The sequence below is a fragment of the Protopterus annectens genome, chromosome 7.part0 (assembly GCF_019279795.1).
Source record: "Protopterus annectens isolate FY-2018-M chromosome 7.part0, PAN1.0, whole genome shotgun sequence".
In the NCBI taxonomy this organism is placed as follows: Eukaryota; Metazoa; Chordata; order Ceratodontiformes; family Protopteridae; genus Protopterus; species Protopterus annectens.
This window is the reverse complement of record NC_056739.1, coordinates 1,287,319,879-1,287,346,125: the sequence shown is the minus strand read 5'-3', so window position 1 is coordinate 1,287,346,125 and position 26,247 is coordinate 1,287,319,879. Positions and strand designations below refer to the sequence as shown.

Sequence of the window (26,247 nt, the reverse complement as noted above, 5' to 3'; positions counted from 1 at the left end):
GGTTGCCAGGAGCAATCTTTTCTGGGCACCAGAAAAAGTCTGGAGTAGAAGCCTTGGCCTATCTGTTCTGTAGGAACATGCTCTACTGCCCTCAAAGAGCAGGGAAAGGATTTATTTTTGAGTCTCTGCTCACAGATTTGGTGGTAGATCTGGGAACCCTTTTGGGGTTGGAAGGATGTAGAAGGAAAATTTGTATCCCTGAGACACAATGTTCAGAACCCATTGGTCCTAGGTAATGGTGGCCCAGGTGCTTTAGTGAAAGGAGAGTTTTCCTCCCAGGAGTAGGAGACGGTGGGCAGAGGGGGGTGGGGGAGGTAGCGAGTCATTGTGAGTTCTTTCCATAAGGGAGTGGCTTAGAACTCCCTTGTTTTGAAGTGGAGGTAGTCCACTGCTTAGATCTCTGCATTCCCTGGGTCTGCTGCCTGGGGGGGGGGCTAGGCTGGTTTACTCGGAGCAGGAAAGGACCAGTGCTTGGAGTGACAATGCATGCTGAACCTAGAGTGCTGGACCTGTAAGAAATCCTTAACAGTTTGCATAGATTTTGCTTTTTCTTCCATCTTTTTTAAGACATCTTCTGCCTTAGTGCAAATAAGACATCTTTGTGCAAGGGGGCATCCAACAATTTACATTTGACATGGTCTAGCAAGGATTTTTCCTTAAGCCACACATGCTTCTAATGAAAGAACCAGTGACTGCTGCCCAGCAAGAAGCTTCTAGGTCATCAAAACCACAGTGCAAAGTGTGTTTAGTTACTTGACTTGCAGAATGCATTAAATATTGTAAATCTTTAGATTCTGCCCAAGCAGGAAAGGAAGACATTTTTTGTTTAAGGAGTTCTAAGGTATGTTGCTGAAATTTCAGCATATGGAACTGACAATTTAGTGCCCTGATAGCAAGAGTAGCTGAGGTGTATCCTTTTTTACCCAATCTATCCAATGCTCGGGAATCCCTGTCTGAGGGGGTGGGATTCTTAGCAGAGATTGCTTTAATCCCTTTTGGCCCTTGAGAAATGACCTCGGGGTCAGCTGTTGGATTTTTAAAAGATATTTGTGAGTCAGGGACTCTATAGTACCCGTCTGGTTTTCTGGGAGCAGGAGGTAGGGGAGTCAGGAGTCTAGCTAGATTTGTGGAAAACATCCTCCACAACATCCAGGACTGGGGGGATGGCCAAGGGTTTGTGTTGGGGAAGATCTAGGAATTCCCTGAGTCTCTTTTTAGACTAAGGGTAGTCCTGACTCTTCCATTGGAAATACTCCCTTAAAGTATGCAGGGTTTCCCCAAAGGAAAAATCCTCTGGGGGAGAGGCTGAAGGAATGGAGTCCTCTGCATCAGAATCCTCGTAAGTGGAGAGGGGTTGCATGTCTTCATAGTGAGATGCATCAGATTCATCTGACTCTTGTTCAGATAAAACTACAAGGGACAGATCTCTTTTCCTTTTGGAGTGGGTAGCGTGGCTTCCCCTGATCAGCATGATAAGGTCTTCCGCCATTTTAAGCATTTGTGACTGAGGCAAAGTAGCAGGCACCTGAGAGTGGGACGTCGGTTTTTTGGGCGTGGTACGAACCCTGGGCCTAAAAAACTCAATTGTTTTTGAAAGAATGGTAGTCGCGAAAGAAGATGTCAGTTTATGTCAAGATTCGGTACTGCAAGGGCCGTCCTCGGAAACCGGTGCCTGCTCAGCGGCTCCAGACCCATCCAAGGTAGAGACTGCAGGATCCTTAGTCGAAGAAGAGTTTTGTACTATACTGGACTCTGAAAGGGTCTCGGTAGCGGCCTGAGAATCAACTGAAGCGGGCATCAGGGGCTGCGGAAGCGCCTCACTGAATACCGGAGAACTGACTAGTATAATGGAAGCATCATCGGTAGTTTTGGACCTATGGGGTCTTGTCTCTGTCTATCTCTACGTTTTTTCAGAAGATCTGCTGTCAGATGGCTTACCGAAGCCATGTCAGAATTCGAGGACTGTAAACTGAAGTATCTGGTTACAATAAGGGCCCAATGACAGATAGTTCTGGCGTTGAACAAAGCACAGAAGCAACAATGGGGGACGTTGTGGTCTGGGCTTAAACAAGTGATACAGTAAGAGTGGAAGTCTCGGTGTGGTATTTGCTTTCCACAGGCGAGACAATTATTAACTTTTTCTCACGTTGATTAGTGCAAGAAAAAAGAATCCCCAACGGGGTACTTAGCTTTAGAAGACTTCAACTTCAATTCAGTAGACGAAAACTCAGGTAGTGGCTGATGGGCACTCGTGCGAACTGCTTCTGCTTCGGGCTCCACGTCAAGAAAGACTGATGTAATGGTGTCGGCTGCCTTACTTTATACTACTGACGACCGGACGTCAGTCCTCAAGTGACAACAACCGAAGCAGAAATACTAAGTCTCTAGTATTCAGGCTGGCCGAGGGCTACCCTGGCAGGGATAACCCAAATGTGAGGACTGCAACAGTGAAACACGATCATATGCAGTCCCCGACACAAAAGGGTTAATTAGGCTGATATATGAAGGATAAGAGTTTAAAAATTAAGGTGGGAGGGTTCCTCTCTGACACATTGTGTTTGAACAGCAGAACCAGGTAGGGTTGTCGTCTTTCTCATTTATTTGCTTAATATTTAGAGACACTGGCAAAAGGAATACCGAACCCTGAAATTCAAGGATATAATCAGTATGGCAACCAAGAAAAGATTCCTTTACTTGCAGATGGTATTTTGTACTTGATAAATCCAGAAAAGGACAATTTGGTACTGCTAAAAAGGATTCTGTAATAGCAGTTAATGATATGTGGGAAGAAATTAAACAAAAGATAATAGAAAAACTGAGAAACTGTAAGCTCTTGCTTAAAAATACTGATAGTAAGAAAACCAAGTAAAAATGTCTTAAGTCCATTAAGTTTTATATAAAGGTCAGGTATACTTTTATAAACCAGAGGAGACATTTCAGAAAACAAATAAAAAAACTTGACAGTTTATTTGGGTGGGGAAGAGAGAGAGAGAGAAAGTTAAGTGGAATACGCCTCCCTGAAAGAACAAGGTGGTTAAGGATTACCTAATTTGTATGGAAATTTTACAACGATGCAGTTAAGACTCCCATACATAATACAAGCAGAATGTTATAAAACAAAGTGGAAAGGGATAATGATTATGAAATGGGGGAGGGGGGGCAGTTCAAGAAATAAGGAGAGCGCAGTATTTTGGATGTAGATCCTGAGGGAGAATATCAATAAGCATACAGATTATATTCGTAAAGTTGCAGAACGCATTCTAAGAATTAACTCAACACAGGAACAGACAAAGGAGATTTTGCCAACAGGGATGACTGAAAGTAAGGGGTACATAAAATAGACAAGAGGGAAGTGGAATTTACTGGCGAAAACTGGCAAAAGAACATACGCATTGGGAGCAAATAACTAGAGCAGGAAAAAGGTAATAGAGTGGGATGAACCAAGCACAAGTTTGGACTGCAGGTTAGAGATTACCTTCTCTACCAGAGTCTGATATCAGAGTATACACAATAAAAGGATAAGAGGAGTCTTAAAAGAATAAACAATTCTGGAAGAGTTCTCAGTTCTGTCTAGAACAGAAGCTGAAAAAAAAAGGGAGAACTGACAGGGAGTATAAAATTTTGCATGACAACAGAATCAGTCAGAGGAAGTTATAGAAGATTGAAAGGACAGATTGGAAAAGCAATTTACAAAGGAAGGAAAAGTGTATGGTTCCCAAGTATCTAACAAAGTCCAGCTGGTTTAAGATTTTGTTTACAAAGGTATTTTTATACCCTAAAACAGACTTCAAAGATTTCTTCTATAGGTAGCTAGTAAATGCTGGTGGTGAGATGTTCTTTGGGATGTAATGAGTGTGGATTTTAGACCTTCCTTACACAGTACTCTGTCAGAAATGTTGGAGGAGCAAATTGCTGTAACTAAGGAAATAATTCTTTTGAGCTGACACACACAAACTGAACTGCCAAGACACAGTAAGGCCTTACGTTTAATGCTACTGGCTGACAAAAAAGCAAACCTGTTCACTAATATGTAGTCTGTCTGTTACCGGTGATGAATGAGATTACATGCTTTGTTTAATCATCAGTTATTAGAAATATATCATATTTCTGTGACTATCTCAGTAAAGGAGCATCACACAGTAATGGTCAAGATATCTTTTTAAAGCTGACATTCATACAAACAAATTAATTACAATTTGTATGGGTCTACATGGTACATTCACCAATATATTTTGATTTATTTTACCAAAAAGGTAAAAAGTATGCAAAAAATCACTATTCCTTAGCAAATATTTAATAATGACTTGGCTACACATCACCACCATTTACACTGTTGGAAAGTCCAGGGTCTGCTGAACAACTTTCACACTTACATTTTTAGTCTAGCTCTTATGGTAGCGTAATGAATTAGAAGTTATGTACTCACCATAACGTTCCATCTGAGTAGGTGTATTCATTTGTCTGCAACCTGTGGGTTATGGATCAGATATTGGATCCGAACCGGCATGGTTTACCAGCTATGGATCCAAGCTCTCAGCTCCTCCCCTCACCCATAATGCCCTGCTCTACCCTCATGACCTCAGATCGAGTTTGCCAACAGCAAGAACACCCTGAAAAGGGTAACACACCATATGCAGGAAACTGAAAGGCCAGGGGGATAGGAGGGCGGGATGGTTGCAGACAAATGAATACACCTACTCAGATGGAACGTTATGGTGAGTACATAACTTCTAAATCTGAAGTAGGAGATTCATTTGTCTGCAACCTGTGGGACAGAGTCCCCAGCTACCTGAATCTTGGGCGGCCATCATGGAAGGATATTCCAGAGCACCGCAGAGCCAAAGGATGCTCTACCCCTAGATGCAAGATCCAACTTGTAGTGGGAAATAAAAGTATGTGATGAAGCCCACGTGGCTGCTGCACAAATATCATCTAGAGGAATCCTAGCCTTAAAGGCTGCCGAGGTAGATACTGACCGGGTTGAATGGGCGTGTACACCTCCGGTGCGGGCCTTCCTGAAGCTTGATAAGCCAATAAGATACATTGTGAAATCCAGCGAGACAGAGAGACTTTAGAAACTGGCTTGCCCAAATTAAATTTAGCAAAGGAAATGAACAACTGGTCGGATTGCCTATGACCAGCCGTTCTGTTTAGATAAAATCTAAGTTGCCTGTGAACATCTAAGGAGTGAAGCTTGTATTCACCTTTGTTTTCATATTTAGGAAAGAAAACAGGGAGGTTAATGGATTGATTAATGTTTGCTTCAGAAGCTACTTTAGGAAGAAAGGACGGGTTGGTCCTGAGGTAAACACGGTCCGGAGGAGGTTTAGCTGATAATGCTTGGAGCTCTGAAACTCTCTTGGCCGATGTAATGGCTACTAAGAAGGCAGTCTTGAAAGACAAGAATTTGAGATCTACCGTGGCATCTGGTTCAAGGGGAGCGGTCAAGGCCTGGAGAACTAAGGACAGGTCCCAGGGAGGAACCTTGTTTTACAGGGGGCCTGAGAAGGAAAGTACCTTTAAGGAAAATTTTACACAACTTGGCTGACATGAGTGGACTGGAGTCATGACCAATGTGATAATGTGAAATTGCCGCGAGTTGTACTTTGACTGTGGAACTGCTGGCACCATCGTTAAAAGAGTGGTTAAGAAATCAAGCACTAAAGGGAGAGGAACTGTGAAGGGTTCAGGCCTTGCCGCCCACCCACAAAGAAAACCATTTCCACTTGCTGCGGTAGACTTTCCTAGTGGACGGTTTATGAGCTGCCACCAGGATCGCCTTAACAGGGGACGAAATACCGAGTCCTGATCAAGAGTGGAACTGGAGCAGCCAAGCGGTCAGCTTCAGGTTGTCCAGGTTTGGAGGAGATAGGCAGGATGGATGAGATATCAGATCCGAATGGGATCTAGAATCCAAGGGGATTCACCGAGTGAGACCTTAGGAAGGGGAACCAGATCTGTCGAGGCCAAACGGAGCAATGAGAATCATTCTGCAACCCACCCGAGAGGCTTTCTGAAGAACTTGGAGCATCAGAGGCAAGGGTGGATAAGCATACAGAAGACCGGGTGGCCAAGCATGCACCAGAGCGTCTCTTGGGAACCTCCTGGAGGAGGTATCAGAGCGAAAAACTGTCGCACTTGGTGTTTGAGGGAGAGGCAAAACGATCGCATGAAGGAGTTCCCCACCGTGCGAATATGCGTTCCGCTACTTGAGAATTGAGAGACCACTCGTAAGGGGTCAGAATGGTGCGACTGAGCTTGTCCGCCAGGATGTTGGACCGCCCCGGAATGTGCGTTGCTATTAGAAAGCGGTTGGTGGAGATTGCCCATTCCCAAACTCTCATGGCTTCTCGACAAAGAGGGTAAGACCTCGTTCCTCCTTGCTTGTTGATATACCAGACAACCGACATGTTGTCCGATTGAATCGCAATTGTTCCCAAGGGAAGAAAGTCCTGAAGTGCTAGCAGCTAAGAGCACTGCTCTCATCTCTAGAACGTTGATATGCAGTAAGGTCTCTGAATCGTTCCACGTGCCTTGGATGGTCCGCCTCAAAATGCCCCCACCCGAGGCGGAGGCGTCCGTGGTCACCGTGGCGAGAGGGGGAGAAGCACAAAATGGGCGGCCTCCGTGGAGATCTGGGGAGTGAAGCCACCACAGGAGGGACCGCTTGCAAGCCTTGCTGATCGCAATGGGATGATGCATAGGAAGAGCAAGGTATGACCACTGTACTAAGAGAGTCCACTGGAGGATGCGCATATTGAGCCTGGCGAGAGGAAGAAGTGCTATAGCAGACGCCATGGACCCTAGAGCCCTCAGGACCAACTCCGCCGGAACAGAACTTGAGTGGAGAATGGCCCGCACCTGGAGCTGCAGATTTTGAACTCTGTCCAGTGAGGAAGGCTTTTAAACTCCTTGTGTCTAACCTGGCCCCTATAAAATCTAAGAGCTGTGTGGGCTAGGTTGGATTTCTTCAGATTTATAGTGATGCCCAGATTGGGAGCAAGATGGAGAAAGGAGTCTCGCGCCAGTAGTAGTAGATGCCTTGTTGGGGCGGTAAGGAGCCAGTCGTTCAGGTAGGGGAAGACCTGCACCCCCTGAAGCCTCAGGTGGGCTGCTACCACTGCTAATACTTTGGTGAACACCCTGGGGCTGTGGTGAGACCAAAGGGAAGGACCCGAACTGGTAGTGACTGGCTCCCAGCCGAAGCGGAGAAACCTCCTGGCGCCTGTCCATTAGGATGTGGTAGTATGCATCTTTGAGGTCTATGGAGCACATCCAGTGATTTTCTCCCAGAAGGGGAGAATAGATTGCAGAGTGACCATTCGAATTTTTCCTTGGGAACTGCCAGGTTCAAGAGAGAAAGGTCTAAAATTGGTCTTGGATCCCCGTCTTTTTGGCACTAAAAGAACCTGGAGTAGAACCCTGATCCGATCTGGTCTGGGGGACGGACTGGATGGCTCTTTTCTTTAGCAGATGGCTAATTTCTGCCAAAGCGGCCTCCCGTTGACCGGGTGGAACGTCTGGGAGGAACTTCAATTTTGGTAAGTGACGAAAGGATGGTATCCTCTGGATATGATCTGGAGAACCCAGTGGTCTGATGTTATGGACTCCCATGCCGCTAGGTGCCCCGAACGTCCCCGACTGCCTCCAGAGTGGAGCAGCCGGGCAACCCCTCAGGGTTGCTGCGCGGGCCGTTCAGAGAAGGGTTCTCTGGACCCGAAGTTCCTGGGAGCCCCTCTGCCTCTAGGGCGGCGTCCTTCCTGTCCTCCTCTGCCACGGAAGGACTGGTTGTCCGGAGCAGGCTGGGATTGCTGCGACTTCCGGAACCACATCTTCTTCTGACCCTTTTGGTTCCTAGAATAGGGCCTCTGGGGTGCAGAGAAGCGGATTCCGACGGCAGACAGCATCTTCCCGTCCCTTTCGCTCTGGGTCAAGGTGTCGCGAACGGTTTTGCCAAAGAGGGCAGAACCATCAAAGGGGGCGTTCGCAAATGACGCTTTGAAGGGCTCAGAGAAATCGCAATGACGGAGCCAGGCCTGACGTCTAGTGACTAGACCTGCCCCTGCGGCTCTAGTGGCGCCTTCCGTAGCATGGGAGAGTAGCCGCATAGAGGTATTGGTAACTGATCTAAGAGTGGCCATGCAGGTGGAGTGCAGCACTTTGTCCTCCTCCGACATGGACTCTGGGGGAGATGCAGCGTATTCTTTAATGAGATCGCACTGCATCCTAATAACGTGCCAAGTAGTTCAGCCCTTACCGAGAAGGTCGCTGAACTAAACATCCGCTTCCCAAGCGGTCCATCATCCGAGACTCCTTGCTCGGGGATGGACTGAGGGACTCTCCTGAGCAAGTTCCCTCTTGGTGGCGCCGTCAACATGGCATCTACCGGAGGCCCCTTACTCCAATGGGCAGGTCAGGCGGTGGACTGAGGATCCTGTCGGGCCTCTTGGGGATTGGCTCCACGGTGTCCGGTTCCTTCCACGCCCTGGTGGTAATGAGGTCCACCAGGGGTCGGCAGGAGGGGACATCCAAGAAGTAGATGGGCCCGCTTCAAATGCCTCCAAGAACACGGACTCGTCCGAGGAAGACTTGGGGCAGACCACCCCCTTATAGGAGCATTTCCATGATGTCTCCAAATGAGACATCCTCGGGGTGACCGTGGGGAGCCTTCCCTTCCTCCAAATCCGTGTCTTCGTGAGAGACTCAGGAGTCAATATGCCTCCTTTTGACGTATGCTTGCGAGGAACATCCTCTGGGGGCTGTCAGAGGACTCCTGCAGCAGCAACCTGTTCCAGGGGAGCAGCTTGGGGCACAGAAGCGGGCTGTCCCAAGGGCGGATGGTGGAAGCCTGACCCAGTGCAGAGGGAGCGGGACAGAGCGAAACAAGTGCCGGGGTCCGGAGACCCTCAACAGGGCCCTCTCCACTACATCAAATGCCGAAGGGCCGACCTCGACCAAAGGATCCGACAATCGCTCCCTGATCCGAAGAGTGGATCGAGCCGGCGCAAGCACTCGGATCCGGGACAGTGCGCTCCGACACAGACGGTGCGAAGGAGCACCGATCCCCGGATCCGGCTCGGATCCAGGCTCGAGGTCGGATCCGATGCACTTGAGGGCAGGGTCGGATCCAAAGTACCAAGTACTATCGGCCGACCCACCCGCTCGAAGCTGCTCGGCTCCAACTGCTCAACCCGGTAGCGGGTCGGAGAAGGAGCAATGGGCTTGAAAAGGTCGAGCTCCCAGGGGCAAGAGCACTCCCATCTGCATCTGGGCCTGGATGAACCTTCTCATCATCCGGTCCAGATCAGCATCCGATAGGCTGTACGTTGATCTCGACGAGGCTACCGAGGTAGTCCTTGAGTGCCTCCTCGATAGCCTCGATGGAGATCGGGTCTCCTCCTCCTCAGGTCCCGGTGAAAAACACACTGGAGACCGGAGCCGAGGAGGAGGAGATCCAGCAGACAAGGGGGCCGGGGGAGAAGCCCGCTTGGCTGGTGGGGCCGAAACAGAGGTCTCGGCCCGCCACTTATGGTGCTTCTCCCTCCGGTCCTTTTTCCTAGCATCCCTCTCCTCCGAACCAGAAACGGGAGGTTGAGTCCCAGGAGGAGGAGGGGGAGCCGGAGAGGGAATAACTGTGGGGACGGTTACCCCCGAAGGAGCGGAGGTCGGAGCCGAGTCCGGCGGCAAGAGGCCCGCCAAAACAAGCTTGGACCTCCGCTCCTTCAATGCCCTGGGGTTGAACCCTGCACAAATGGAACATCCAGATGTGAGGTGTTCAACCCCCAGGCATCTAACACACCGAATGTGGCCATTAGCTGGGGAAAGCTTATGGCCACACTCGGAGCACTTTGAGAAAATAGTCTTGGGCTGCTCAGACATCCCAAGCTAACAAATAAAAGTTACTAGAACTAAGTAAAGTAACTAAAAAAACAAAAATCACTCACAGGCCCAACACACACACTACGCTACCAGCGAGGGGAGGGATATAAATTTAAGATTAAACTCTAAAAAAAAAAGTAATAATACAAGGGAAACCTACACTTTCACACAAATTAACCAAAAAAATTTTAAATTTGACTAATTTAAAGACTGAATAAACCACTTAGCTGGAGAGCTGGAAAAAACAATCTGGTCACCATGCGTGGCAAACGAGATCTGAGGTCATGAGGGTAGAGCAGGGCATTATGGGTGAGGGGAGGAGCTGAGAGCTTGGATCCATAGCTGGTAAACCATGCCGGTTCGGATCCGATATCGGATCCATAAAGTACAGTTTTGTACCTACCATAAATGTAGATGTCCGAACTGGATAGCATCTGCAGTCATAACAAATGGGTTGTCCTGTCGTCAGGCAGCCCTTCGGTCGGCCGGATTCCAAAGTCTGGGTCCGGCTTCGGCTGATGTCGCACTTCACCCGACGTCATCTCTGCTGGTCTTCAGGTATAAAGGCATCAGCCAACGCCATTTTCCTCAGTGTTTCTTGCCCCAGATGCCAATTGCCCTCTTGGAAAGCTAAATTTTGGATAATGCCAATGTTTCCAAAATAGTAGAAGGCACACCCAAAAAATAAACATGTATGTACATATATACAAACAAATACACCATAAGATACCCCCCCCCCCAGCTAGCTATTAGGAGGGCAAATACCCTAGGAGTACCACAGAGGGGAAGGAGGGAGGGTAATCCTGACTGCAGATGCTATCCAGTTCGGACATCTACATTTATGGTAGGTACAAAACTGTACTATGTCCTTCATGGATGCATCTGCAGTCATAACAAATGGGTAGAATACCATAGCCAAACTAGGGGAGGAGGGATAAAAATTATGGTGTAGTCAGGATCCCTTGCAGTACAGCAGTGGCAAACCCTGCTCGGGATCTAGAATATAGAGGTAAATTATAATGCTTGGCAAATGTATGCACAGAGGTCCAAGTAGCCGCCTCAATAATGTCCTTGGTTGCCACTCCTCTTAAGAAAGCTGTGATAGTGGCTGTAGCCCTTGTAGAATGAGGTCTTATGTTCTGTGGAACTGGTTTTCCATGGTAGGAGTAACAGAATCTTATGCAATTTCCTATCCATTTGGAGATTGTCTGTTTTGAAATTGCTTTTCCTTCCCTTCCTGTTGCATAGGCTACAAAGAGCTGGTCAGTTTTTCTGTTACCTTTGGTTCTGTCCAGGTAGTAGTGTAACTGTCTATGTACATCCAAGGTATGCAGCATTCTTTCACCTCTGTTTTGTGGGTTGGGAAAGAAGGTAGGTAGGTGGATTGCCTGGTTTAAAGACACTCTGGATACCACCTTAGGCATAAATGTAGGGTTAGTTCTCATGGACACCCTATCTTGATGGAAGATTAGGAAGGGTTGCACTGCCATTAAGGCCTGTAGTTCCGAAACCCTCCTTGCTGAAGTAATAGCCAGTAGGAAAGCAGTTTTCCATGACAGGTGTTGTAGATCTGCTGTTGCTGCTGGTTCAAACGGAGGGAGTGTCAATTTTTCTAGTACAAAATTCAAGTCCCATGCTGGTAATGGTGGCTTCCTAGGAGGTTTTACATTCTTGATCTCTCTGAGGAACTGCCTGAGTAGAGGATGTGAAAAGACAGGAGGATCAAAGGTGTATTCTGATGAGATAGCTGATGCATGTATCTTGATGGAGGAATAGGACAGGCCTGTATGTAGAAGTTCTGCCAAGTACTCCAGAATGTTAGCAATATCTATGTTCGACACATCTTTTCCTCTTTCAGTACTCCAAATGACGAACCTTTTCCATTTTCCTGCATAGTTCCTTCTTGTTGAAGGTCTGCGGGCTTCAAGGATAATGTCTTTAACCCTTTGTGAAAGGTCTGGGTTAGTTACTGCTATGTGATGTTCCAGGCAGTCAGTTGCAAGGTTTTTAGGTTTGGATGTATGATGCTGTAGCTGTTCTGGGTTAACATCAGAGGCATCAGGGGTATTGACCACATTTTCTCCCGAGACATGCTCCTCAGCAATGGGTACCAGTGTTGTCTTGGCCAGTTCGGGGCTATCAGAATTATCCTTGGACGTTCCTCTTTGATTTTCAGTAGTACCTTGTGCATCATGGGAAGAGGTGGGAATGCATATGCTGTCAGGCCTTTCCAGCTGAAGGATAAAGAGTCCACCTTCCATGCAAGTGGGTGGAATGTCCTTGTGCAGAATTTTTTGAGCTGGTGATTTTGTGGGGAAGCGAATAGATCTATTTGTGGCATTCCCCATTTCTTTGTGATGGCCTTGAAGATGTCCGGGTGTAGCATCCATTCGTGAGCATCCGAGGTGGTTCTGCTTAAAATATCTGCTAGGGTGTTCTCTTTTCCGGGTACAAATATTGCCTGTAACTGGATGTTGTAGCTTAGAGCCAGATTCCAAAGGTCCAAAGTCATTCTGCATAGGGGGTATGAATGAGTGCCTCCCTGTTTGTTGATGTACCACATGACTGTGGTGTTGTCTGTCCTTATCATCAAATGGCCTTCTTTGAGGAATGGTCTGAATTTTAGCATTGCCAGTTTTACTGCCAGCATCTCTTTTGGTTTATGTGCAGGTGCAGCTGTTCCTGAGTCCACAGTCCTTGTACGCATTTGTCCAGCATGTGTGCCCCCCATCCTAGGTCTGAGGCGTCCGTTGTGATGGTTTGGCTTGCTCGGAAGTTGTGGAAGGGTAGGCCTGGATTTGACTGGCATGCCTGAGCCCACCATAGGAACTCCTGTTTTAAGCATGGGATTAGTGGTATTTCTGTTTCTAAGCTGTGCCTGTGTTGAGACCATAAATTCTTCAGGTACCACTGTAACTTTCTCATATGCAGTCTGGCATGTGGGAACAAGATTATGCATGATGCCATGAAGCCCAAGGCCTGCAGAACTTTTCTTGCTGTTAGTTTGTTCTGCTTTGTTAATGCCAAGAAGTAAAGAGGAAGTTCTTTTTGTTTTTCTGCAGTTAGGAATGCCATTTGTTTTACTGTGTCCAATTCCGCGCCCAAGAAAGTTCTTGTCTGGGATGGTATCAGCCTTGACTTTTGTAAATTGACTGTGTATCCCAGGGCTTGAAGCAAGTAAATGACCCTTTGTAAATCTGTTGTCAGCTTGCTTTTGTTGTCTGCTTGTAACAGGCAGTCGTCCAGGTATGGATAAATTTGGATTCCCTGTACTCTGCAGTGAGCGATTACTGATGCCAGGCATTTTGTGAATACTCTGGGCGCAGTAGATAAGCCAAAGGGCAATGCTGAGAATTGATAATGCTCTGATCCTGCAAGAAATCTGAGGTATCTTCTGCAATTTGGTCGAATGGGGACGTGCAGGTATGCCTCCTTGAGATCTAGAGTTACCAGCCAACACTCCTTGCCCAGCATGGGAAGAAGTTGCTGTAGGGTCAGCATTTTGAATTTTGGGACAATGATGTATGTGTTTAAGATGGACAGGTCGAGAATAGGTCTCCAGTTTTTCTTTTCTTGGTACTAGGAAGAGTCTGGAGTAGAATCCTTTGCCCTGTTCTGTTATTGGTACTCTTTCCACAGCTCTCATCTTTGTTAATTCCGCTATTTGGTGCAGGGCTTCTATTTTTTGATTTGGGGGCAGGTTTGGCATTCCCCTTTTTACTGGTAAAGTGTGGAAGTGGAACCGGTAGCCTTGGTCTATGGTTTGCAAAATCCACTTGTCTTTTGTGATGTAGTGTCAATTTTTCGAGAATAAGGCTAACTTTCCGCCTAATGGTGCTGCTATTTGCTCCCTGGTAGGCGGAATCAGAAACAAGTCACTGTGATTGTCCTGTTGCAGTGGCAGTGGTTGTGTCTGTACCTCGGTTATTGCCTTGCCACTGTCGTCCTCTGTAGGCACCTCCTCTGGATTGATTTCTGCCCCTAGAGCATCTGTTCCTGCCCCTTTGTGATCTTGTGGAGTCAGGAAAGGACCAATTTTTGGCAGGCCAGTTCCTGCTAAACCTTGGAGGCTGAACCTGTAGGAAATCTTTAACTGTTTGTACAGATTTTGCCTTCTCTTCCATTTTCTTCATTACCTGCTGGGCAGGTTCCCCAAATAGACTGGCCTTATCCATAGGAGCATCCAATAGCTTAGCTTTAACATGATCCGGTAAGACCTGTTCTTTCAACCATGCATGTCTTCTTATCACTGTGCCAGTCATGGCTGATCTAAATGAAGCCTCCAGTGCATCATAGCCACATTTTAAGGAATGGTTACTAACCTGTTGGATGTTATTCACCATTTCTAATACATATTTCTTATCTAAAGATTCATCAGAGGACAGCTTTTTAATTAACTGATCAAGCATAAACTCTTGGTATTGGATCATGTGAAACTGACAGTTTAAAGCTCTAGCTGAGAGAGTAGCAGAGGTGTAGACTTTTTTCCCCCTCTCTCTAAGGACCTGGATTCCCTTTCAGAGGAAATAGGGTTTTTTGCTGTGGTCGAGGCTACTGCCTTAGGCCCCTGGGATATAGTTTCGGGGTCTGCAAGAGGGGCCTTGTATAGGTGGTGATGAGTGTCTGGCACCCTGTAAAATCTATCTGGTTTGGCAGGGGCAGGAGGTAGAGAATCAGGTGCAGTGCAGACATCATTAAATGCATCGTCCACAACAGACAGGACAGGAGATATAGCTAAGGGCCTATGTTGTGGTAAGTGCAGAAAAGTCCTAAGCCTTTTTCTAGAATCTGAGAAATCCTGTCCCTGCCATTGGAATTGTTCTCTCATGGCATGTAAGGTTTCCCCAAAGGAGAATTCCTCTGGTGGAGAAGCAGCTGGAATGGATTCTTCAGCATCGGAGTCTTCATAATTGGAAAAAGGAGCCTCTGGCTGGTCTGTAATGTCTGAGTCATCCGCGGAATCATCAGAGGACACAGGCTCGGGGGGCTCTGCTCTAGGTCTTTTTTCCGGGGGCTGAGAGGCCCTGTCTGGGTGAGATTGGAATCCCCTAATTAAGGATATTAAATCTTCTGCCAGAGTAAGCATTTGGGAACTAGAAGTAGGCCTGATTGAGGGGGGTTTAACAGGCACTGATTTAGCAGATTTGGCTGCTTTAGCCCTGGCAAAGGCCTTAATAGACATGGCTGCAGGAGGCCTAGCAGCACCACGTGCTGGGGTAGAGACATCCAACGGGATGGTGTCTGATAAGTCACTAGGAACCACAGTTGTAAGCAAAATTTCTGAGGCTGATTCAGGTAAGGTAGCAGGAGCCTCAGTAGTAGTCATGGATTCGGCTGAAGATTGATCAGTTTTCTCGGTTTCGGCCGAAACCGAGACACTCGCGGTTTGCTTAACTGTGGTTTCGGCCGAAACCGCGGACCGCGAGTGTCGGTCTTTTTCTTTGCGTTTTTTAACAATTTGGGTAGTCGGAGGATCAGACGGCATAATGTACGCAAAATCTGAGCCGAAAAACTGTTCAGCAAACTCCGACCGACGCCTAAGCGTTCGTCGGTTGAAGGAAGCACAGGCCGAACAGGCTGCTACGTCGTGGTCTGGGCCTAAACAAGGCAAACAGTAAGAGTGGAAATCTTTATGAGGTATTTGTTTCCCACAAGTTAAACAGTTATTGACTTTTTCTGACATCGGCTGAGGCAAGAAAGAGTCCCCAACGGGGTACTTAGCTTTTAGAAGTCTTCGAAGTAGTATTCGGTAGTAGTAATCTCTGGATCTGACCGACCGGCACTTGCGAACAGCTTCTGCTTCGGGCACCACGCGGCAAGAAAGACTGGGGAAAATGGCGTCGGCTGATGCCTTTATACCCGAAGACCAGCAGAGATGACGTCGGGTGAAGTGCGACATCAGCCGAAGCCGGACCCAGACTTTGGAATCCGGCCGACCGAAGGGCTGCCTGACGACAGGACAACCCATTTGTTATGACTGCAGATGCATCCATGAAGGACATCCCACAGGTTGCAGACAAATGAATCTCCTACTTCAGATCATTTGTTTTCTGTATGGTATTACAAATGGATTATCTGAAAATGAGCTCGGGCTGCACTGTTGTTGCTACGGTGTAAGCAAGCAGGCAGCATTTTTTGAGCTGCTCCAGAGTGAATGAGTAGTTAAATATAGCCTCCTAATTAACCTGATCATCTGAAGTAAACCTATTATTCTATCAGTTAATGCAAATGCCTCCACTGACCTACTCAAAATCCCAGCTACTGCACAAGAAATTTTTGACAGAAACAACCATCTTTTAGCAGGGAATATATTTAAAGGTGGTGACTGGAGCTTAATTTTCAATAGTGAGTATATACCAGTGACCTAGAATGCAAAATGTAACAAAAAGGGGTAAATTTCTAAAGAAATTTAGCAAATATTTGATATGGAATATGTGAATTCAGTAGTAGAAACTTAGACAAAATGTACATACTACTCAACAAGCTACAATAACTGGGGCTATACTAGATCAAAATTATACTTCACATGTGCACATGCATTTACAGTTTAAACCAACTGTAACTGAAACATTCAATAACGTTTGAGAGAAAAGCAATGGAAGTGGAATATTTAGTAAAAGGAAGGAGAAAATTAGATTGAAATGTAATATGTGGGAACAATACATGCAGAATAATGTTCATGAGAAGGAAAGAGGTTTAAGAGAAAGCAGGCATTGAGCAATTTATGCTACCGTTGGAGTGGATGACAGCTGTTGTAAAGAAAAGAACACCAGGTAAACAGGTGCAGCGTAAATAGTCACAATCAAGAATAAATAGTAAAAAAACGGTAATGAGGATCCAGCAAGATCAACCTTCCCCGACTCAAACATGTCTGCTGTTTCCCCCTAGCAGGTCTCCGGGTTTTCATCATTCAGGTTAGCCTTTTGTGAGTATGGCAGAAGTATTAATACTAATTTTAGAATTTTAACTTTTAATTTGGGTTCAGCTAATTTTATAAAACCTTAAAATTTTTAAATGCGCTACTGCTCTGCTTTGTACACTGCAGATGGCTTTAATTACCTATTGTTAATGCTGTTTTATTGCGTCTATATCATAACAAAGACACAAAATGTCGAACGCTCACAAGAGCGAAAATGCCAAAACTCGAATTCGGTATTGTGGGGACTGCGCCTCCCACCCTCCCCGCTAAATATATATTCCAACTCAGAGATCGCACTACAGTGAGAAAAGGGCAAATATCCCAGTCTTCACTGTACTGCAATCTCAAAAACGAACCTTCGACATTTTGGCACTTTCGCTGTTGTGCCATTAGACATTTTGATTTTTCGATAACATTATATAGATCTGTTTTATTTTGTGAATGCACTGGTTCAAATTTACCCATGCCATACTATTTTTGCCTCTATGCACCCACAAGCTGCACTACAATTTTTTGGGAAACTTCAGTTATTTTTTTAAATTACAAACAAAACATTATTTTTAAAACTGACTATTGTCCGCCGACAGCAATCTTGCAGTAACAGAGTTATGTTTCTGCAACATATGCCCACTGGTGATGTATTAACACCATTCTGTGTCCCTTGGTTCTGGGGATAAGAAGGCTCCAAAAGGAGAACAGCTGCATTGTTTCAAACATCACAACAAGGCAATCACTTAGTCCAACAGATATCCTGTAAATAATAAACACACAAAACTAAGTTTCTTCTCTTTTGAGCTGATATAATAGAACTCTTGAGTTCCTTATTTTGAAGTGTACTGTTAAAAAAAAATCATATGGCTACAAGCATCAGTAAGATTTTTTTGTTTTTAACACTCAAGTTATGGATTTTCAAATACTAATAAATTGAAATGTATTTTTTTTAAATTTAACCTTCTTAAGTTTACACTTCTTTGTTCCTGTAGACGAATTAACAATCAAAATAGATTGCATAATGACTACTTCTGGAGGCAGCAACAAGCACTACCTCAAAGCTGGTCACAGAAAAAAACTTAAAAGTAGTTTCTGATGTTAAACACTGCAAAAACAAAAAATAAGGACTATAACAGTTACTGGAATGCACAGTCTCACAGGCTACCAAGTTTTTCAGGAAGAATGCGGGTACAGCAGTCATTTCAACTCGGTCTTTAAGCATTGTCCTCAAAATAACATTTCTAGTCTTTTGGCAGATTGAGCTGTGATCTGCCCTTACAATGTTTTACCATGACCACCACAATGGAAAACAATATAATTTGCCAACCATTTGGATAAAGTTTTGGATACTGGCCTACTTTGTTTCCCTGGCATAAAGGGTACAAAAAAGTTAAGATTATCTCTCAACTGTTGTTCCTTCAGTGTAGCATCCTCAGCTGTTTACATTATATCCATCAAGTACCATCTTCCCCCTTTTATAGCTGTCTAGGATATTTATTTTTCAGTTGCCAGTGTTCTAACATATACGTTATGTTTTTTTTCAACTACATTCATATTTTCAACTATAATATTTAGTTTTTCCTTTCTCTTTTTCTCTCTTCTAATTTTCTATCCTATTTCCTTTTTAGTACTATGTCTCAATGAATTAATGTTTAGGAAATGAACAGAATGCAGCATAAGTAACTGAAGGAAACACTGCTGTATATAAAAATGCAAGACTCCTAATATTTAACCATAAAGGCAGTGACAGCAAAGGTACTATTTGTGTTTATAAATACTTAACCACTGTTGAAGCATAAAGCATATCTCAAGCTGCTAATACAGATAAAAGAACAGTCTAATTTTTGAAAGACAAGTTGGTTATGAATGCCACCTTATCCGTGTGAAAACAGTAAGATTCATTTACATATGCAAAAAAAATGTGAGTATATGTGTGTGCATATTTTATATATATATATATATATATATATATATATAAAATGTATGCACACACATATGTACATACACACACTAATATATATATATATATATATATATATATATATATATATATATATAGTTTACTATCACAATGCCGACGTGCACTTGCATGGCTATGAAGTATTCGAACAACAGATGATAATTGATTAATTGCCTTTTTTATTGTATATAAGAACATGCTGGGTGTGTATGAATTGTTTTTGACTCTGATGATACCAGGTTTCTGGTGAAAGCGCTCAGTCGTGGATTAAACTGCTTCCTACCTTTCCAGATGTTCTTAGCCTTATTGTGACTTCATATTCCAGGTGGACCTGTTTGCCTTTTTACAGATGTTAATACTTCATATTGCGAATGGACCGTGCATTCGCAATTCTAACGTTCGCTCATGTGAGGGGATCGCGGTACAGTGCGGTTAGGGAAATACATCCCTTTCCTCACTGTAGTGCGATCTGGGAGTTGGAATATTAAGGTAGGGGGTGTGTGGGGGGCCTTGCCCCCCTGCATAACTGTGAGTTCAGGCTAGGTAGGTAGTTACGGGATGGGTGGGAGTGCTGTGTATTGCTGTAAATGTCGCGAGCGACATTTTCGACAATACACAGCTGTTTTCGACTTTAGGTTAATTCGGAAATGTTCATTTCGATGTATAAATTCAAAATGCAGACACATTTTTTTCTGATTTTCGAATTTATGATAGTAAACCTATATATATATATATATATATATATATATATATATATATATATATATAGACACACACACACACACACACACACACACACACACACACACACGGTTCCCCTTTAGAATCTCGAATCGCTGAAAGCTCGAAATTCATATGCTCGAGCCCAGAATCTCCAGTTTTCAGCAACTCGAAATTCTAAAGCGGACATAAAAGACATGCAAACATGTCTTTACAATGTTTGTGCAAGCCCCCCTGCACCCCCCACACTCCCCTACTTAAACATACCAACTCAGAGATCCCACTACAATGGGGATGAGGGAAATCTCCTGTTCCGTGCTGTATACAGAAGCATACAACGGGAGAATTTCTGTTCCTCTGCTATAGTGCAGTCACGGAGCTGGTATATTTCAGCAGGGAGAGTGCAGGGGGACTCGGCCCCCTGCATACATGTCACTAAACTTCCTTTTTTTTTTGTTGTCTCCCCTTCACAAGTTCGAGTTACTGAAACTCGAGATTCTGAGCTCGAGCTTTTGAATTTCAAGCTTTCAGTAACTCGAGCTTGTGAAAGGAACCATATACACACAAACATACAGTGTATATAAAAAGTGTACAGACCCCTGTTAAAATGCCAGGTTTTTGTGATATAAAAAAATAAAACCACAATAAATAATTTCAAAACTTTTCCCACCTTTAATGTGACCTATAACCTGTACAATTCATTTGAAAAACAAATTTGTTAGGGGAAAAAAATAAAACTTACAATAAGCTGGTTGCATAAGTGTGCACACCATTAAACTAATACTGTGTTGAAGGACCTTTTAATTTAATTACAGCATTCAGTCTTCTTGGGTAAGAGTCTATCAGCATGGCACATTTTGACTTGGCAATATTTGAACACTCTTCTTTGCAAAAGCGCTTCAAATCTGTCACATTTCGAGGACCTCTCTTGTGCACAGCCCTCTTCAGGTCACCCCACAGATTTTCTATTGGATTTAGGTCTGGGTTCTGGCTGAGCCATTCCAAAATTTTAATTTTCTTCTGGTGAAGCCAACCTAGGGTCCACCAAGATTCTGCACGCCATGTGTATTTCTGTATTTTTCTTTTTGTTTCTTTTTTAGAGAAACAGGAGAAATAGTCAGTCTAGGAGTAGAATTGGGATGGATGGTAAGGCGGCAACAGGCCCCTCCAATGTCACAAGCTGTGGATCCCCCTCGCCATCAGGGCCTGATGGCTGAATAACCTCAGCGGACGTACTCTACGTTTCCAGTGAACTGGCTTCCACTATGGTTCCCAGTTCCAGTGGTAAAACCAACATCCGATGGGACCCTGGGCAATCATCCACCTCGACAGTCTCACTGGACTCCTGAGATGCAGCATGGGGGTCGGGCCTAACCTTTTTGGCCTACTTCCAAGGCAGCTCCTCAGAGGTACCTACTCCGTCCTCCATGCCTAATGCCAAACATCGAAGCCTTTGATTTTCTAAATATAGTTTTAAAGCAGCCAGGTGACTTCGCAAGGTTTTGGGACTGGCAGATTTCACAAGCCTTCCCCTAAGCAAAACAAATACTTGCTGTGCATGTCCTTAGGTGGAATTTGTCTTCCGCAAGCACACTTTCCCTTCCTAGCTGACATGTAAGTCTGGAAAGCAAGAAAACAGTATAATCAAAAATCCCAAAAGGGTACTCATCTGAAATGCAGCCAGCCAAAGGCAATCAAACACCTGGATTCCACAAACTGGCGATCGAAGTGTTGTAGATCACTGCAGTAGAGAAGTTCTGAGCTGGGTACGTGCAGACGTTACATATATAGCTGACACCATTTTATGGCTCTGACATGCAACATTGCATGTGGCCTTTATCCAAAGACTTTGGTATACTGGCCGGATGTCTGGTACTACAGGCAGCGACCTCCCTACTGTTATGAATACAACATGAGAATAGAAGGACATCCACATTTTCTTGTCCCCTCTGATTCTGGGAAAAGGACCGCTGAGGGGTAGAAAAGCAAATCCCTACAGCAGACAGGGTTTTTCCTTCCTGTTCACTGAAGGAAAGCATTTCTTTAACATAAGGGCCAAACAAGGACATTCCATTAAAAGAAGCACTGTTACATGAGCACCTGAAGGGTTCTACAAAATCACATAACTGCATCCAGGCACGTCTCCGGATGGCAATGCCTGAACTGGCAGTCCGTGAGGTACCCTCTGCAGCATGGGATATCAACCTCCTGTAAGAATTGGAAATGGATAATAGAGTGGCCAGTTGTGAAGATGACCTCCTATAGTCCTCCACAGACATGAACTCAGAGAGGGAATTGGAGAGCTCCTTGGTCATCCTTCTGCAGTCTAGTAAAGTAATAAGTAATAATTCAGGAACCGCAAGGTAACGGTCGGTGAAGCAAAAATGCCCTTCCTAAATCTGTCCAACACCCTCGACTCACTGTTAGGGGGATGAACACAGGAGCTCTGTTAGGTTAGCTCCTTTTGTGTGACTGCCACCACATCCAGAGCATCAACAGGGACTCCTTTGCTCCAGTGGGGGGGGTGTCTCTCCATCCTATGGTGGTGCCAAAATTTTATTTTACTGGGTGACAGGAAACTGGTTCAACAGAATCCAGATCCTTCCATGTCAGTGAGAGACTAGGTTGATAAGCTCATCATCTGGGGGAGTCACCCACTGAGTAGATGGGCCAGATCCAAAAGCTTCCAGAAAAACTGACTCCTATAGGGAGGTAAGTATCAGAAGACCATCCACCATTTTAAGTATCTCAAGGATGTCTCTGAAGGAGTCATCATCCGGTGGAGATCTGGGGGACCCTTCTGTGAGAGATGCCACTGGGGAAATTATGTGCCTCCTCTTGCACGTTTTCTTACAGGGAACCTTCTCCGTGGGATACTCTGGGGAGGTATCTAAAAACAGAGGAATTTCCTGTAGCGAAGTTGCCCGGATGCTAGTTGGCACTGGCTGTCCCTGAGGAACAGGAGTAATAAAATTAGGGCTCAGACCCAAAGAAGGAATCGGTATAGGATCGAAAAAGGAGAGAGAGAAGGCCCTCTCCACCACCTAAAAGGCAGATGGACTGGGAAAAGCTGTAGCCGGCCTAGCACTGACACTGCACTGAACTGTGCCTCAATGAGGGAGGCAGACCACAGCTGTATAGTGCTGATGCTCCGATAGGCAAGGACGGCTCCAACATTGATGTAGATCCTGGCCACTTGGATCCAACACATATGCTACGGCGCCAGAACTCATCCCAATCCAAAGGAATACGAACAGAACTAGTAAGAGTAACTGTCAGAGTGGAAGACCTGTCCGTCTTCAAATTCAACACAGGGTTCTCATATCAGAGGGCTCTCAACCCAAAGGATGAATCTGAGAAGGAAATATGGCTACATGGGAAGTGGAGGGAAGACTTACAGATCCAATGGGAGACCGGCTAAACCCTAACTGGACCCAAGCACTGAGGAACCTCCTCATTAGGCTCCAAAGAGGCCTTAAGGTGTTTAATGGGCGTTTGAATCCGACACACAACAGGAGGATGTAGGGGGCATTTTTTTCAAAATCAGTTTCTGCTATTAGCTACTACCCTAGAATTAAACAAGGCACAAACAGAACAATTAGTGAAAAGATGTACTGCTTCTAGACAATAAACACACTCCCTGTGGGCATCAAAATTTGAAATTCTGTGCCCACAAGAAATGTATTTCTTAAAGCTTGTCAGTTTCATGGCCATAACAAGCTAATAAGAAAAAGAGAGAAATATATACATACATTTTTTTTTTTTTTTTTTTTTTTTAGCAAAGGGGGCTACCAACTATGGTGGGAAGGATACCCTTAAAAACATAGTAGGAAGGACAGAATGTCAACGAAAGATGGGTACCAACAATGATATGCAGAAGGCTACCAATAAGGTAGAAAAAGGATAAGACTTAAAAGGAGCAATGCTCTAAAATTAGAAAAAGTAGGCGGACAGCAAAAAAGGTGAAATTATATATATACATGTCAAAAGTTGTTAAAAAAAAAAAAAAAAAAAACTACTCAATTTTCACAAAAAGGCTAACAATAAGCTCCGAGGGAAGATTAGCATTCATGCAAGACAGCGGCAAACAAGATCAGAGGTATTGTTGGATGGCTGAGGCATTATGGGTAAGGGGAGAAACTCGTGAGGTGGATCCACAAAGTCTGACATGTGGCAGAGTTTGATCCAAGGTCGAATCGGAAACCCATACGTTGAGGAAGAATGAACAGGACAACATCAGATTTTTAGACTAACTAGGGACTGCCTTCGGTTCCATGTGTGATCTTGTTTGTTTCTGGACTGTACTTCAATTTTGTGACAGACAGAAAGATGCTCTGTATCAATGGAGAGATATGAAGAAGTGCATTACAAACTCAAAAAAATTCACATAACAGCACTCTGTATTCAAAAAAGACATGAATGCATACATTCCCATCAGCTTTCCTAACAAAACTGAATTAAAATAACCATAAACTACTAACTTGAATCAGGGAGGTGAGAATAAAGCAGCTACTCCAGACTTGAAAAGAAATCCATGGTCAGCTCACTGTGTCCCAGGAAAGCAGAAGTGGGTGTTCCAAGCAACAGTATAAAAACTACATAATCAACTGCATTTCTACAAACAACAATAAATGCAAAAGCTGAAACATCACTGTCTAGGCACCAACAAATGAGATATAAGGGTGCAAATTTCAGTCAGGCTTAAGATCGTCAAGAGTCAGGGGGCAAGGGGACAGGCAACAGAACTCTACCCGAACAACTTTTATACCTTCACTAGTCACCATTCTTGGACCAAATGAAAGTACAAGGATTAAGACTTTATGAATGCCTATAAAAAGCAGGTTTACAGACACTACAATAAACCCCTAGAAAAGGAGGTTAGGGGAGGTTGCCATCAGTATTCAGTGGAAACCTTACACTTCTAAAACCACAGCAAATACAGGTAAAACTTAGACAGCTGGTACTGCCACCAGCTGAAGAACTTTCAACTTAAGACTTGGAAAACATTATAAATAATGCGTAAAAGATCATCAACATTACTAACCTCCAAAAGGTTGTTCTTTGGGCCATTGCAGGATTCTGACATATTCAATACAGTGCTCTGGAAGCCGTGGCATGGTTGCAATGGTGCACATTGGAAAATTGATCTGCAAATAAAACACAAACATGAACAAAACTACAATCTACAACTATGTAGTAAGTAAATCCAACTGTCAGCGATACTTAAGCAATGTGTTTTGCACATCAATTACTTTCATATTTTGGTGAATAACTTTTAGTGAATAACTTTCTATCAAAGCTTTACAATCACTATCACATGCAATTTTAAACTCATGCTTGCTTTAAATAAATTTCATCAGTAAAGCCAATTTTGTAATTCAGTATTAGCTGATTCATCTCATATCAGGAAGTCTACCACAAATGCAACCCGTTGCCGAGTGACAGTTCTGTGAGCTATGATGGTCTAACCCAGAACAGATGAAAAACTGCTGACATGCAGCAAAAGATCCCAGTGAACATTACCTGCACTTAACATAGTACTCAAATTACATTGTCGGCTCTTCTGTCTGTTAAAAGATGGGGTGGTGCGAAGAGATACCCTGTCCCGATGGAAAACTGTGAAAGGACAGGATGCCACGAGGGCCTGAAGTTCAGAAACCCTTCTGGCTGAGGTAATAGCCACCAAGAGTACAGTTTTTCAAGTGCAATGTTGGAGAGAAGAGGTGTTAACTTGTTCAAAAGGAGCTAGAGTAAGCTTTTCCAGTGCAAAGTTAAGGTCCCAAGGACCTTAAAGAAAATTGCTTTGCTTGGTGATCTAATGTGTAAAACTCCTTTCAGGAACAACTCTACTTCCAACTTGGATGCCAAGTGAGGAGTCAAAGGTAAACATGCTGAGATGGCAGACAAATGTACCTTGATGGAGGAGTATGACAGGCCACTTTTCATTAGATCACACAGGTAAGACAGGTCCACTGGTGGTTCAACAGACAGTGGTTGTAATTTTTTAGACACCAGACAGAAAACCTATTCCATTTGGATAGATAGGATTTTCTGGTAGTGAGTTTTCTGGCCTCCTGCAGAACCTGTAGCAAGTTCTCAGTGTAAAGGTGCCTAAAGGGAATCAAAGTCCTATCATCCACAGAGTTAGATGCAGGGCAGACATCTGAGGGTGTATTAGAGTTCCCTTGTGTTGTGTGAGTAGGTCCCATCCTGAGGGATAACTTGTGGTGATTCCCCTTGGCTGGGTGATGGAGGAAGAAACAATGATGTCTTGGCCAAAAGAGTCACCATCAAGATTTTTGGTTGTTCTTTCTGAATTTTCAGTAGAACTTTTTGTATTAGAGGGAAGGGGGGAATGCATACACAAACATCCCCTTCCAAGGAAAGGAAAGTGTGTCCACCTTCCACGTCTCATGGGTTGGAATCCTGGTACAATATTTGGGAAGCTGTTTTTCATGGGGAAGGCAAACAGACCTACATGTGGAGTACCCCATCGATGGACCAGGTCCAGGAACACATCCCTGTTTAACATCCATTCATGATGGGACTGGGTCATGGACCTGCTTAATGAATCTGCCATCACATTCTGAACTTATGTGAAGTAAATGGCCCGTAGAGAAAAGTACAGTTGTGTACACTTACCATAAATGTAGATGCTCGAGTGTATTCACTGTTGCAGTCATTAAATTTGGGTAATCCTGCTGGCAGGTTGCCCTCAGTCGGCCTGAATTCCAAAGTCTTGGGTCCTCGTCAGCTTGACCATTTAGTTCCAGATGTC

General features: G+C 44.6%; 1 protein-coding gene across 1 annotated transcript in view; it reads right to left on the bottom strand.

The window, feature by feature from the left end:
- Positions 1-26,247, bottom strand: part of UBA3 (ubiquitin like modifier activating enzyme 3) — a gene marked incomplete in the record, with an annotated part of 1,621,434 nt that overhangs the window by 416,688 nt on the left and 1,178,499 nt on the right. The window contains 1 exon segment of the mRNA XM_044077904.1: positions 24,514-24,616. Coding sequence (XP_043933839.1) covers positions 24,514-24,616 — 103 coding nt within the window.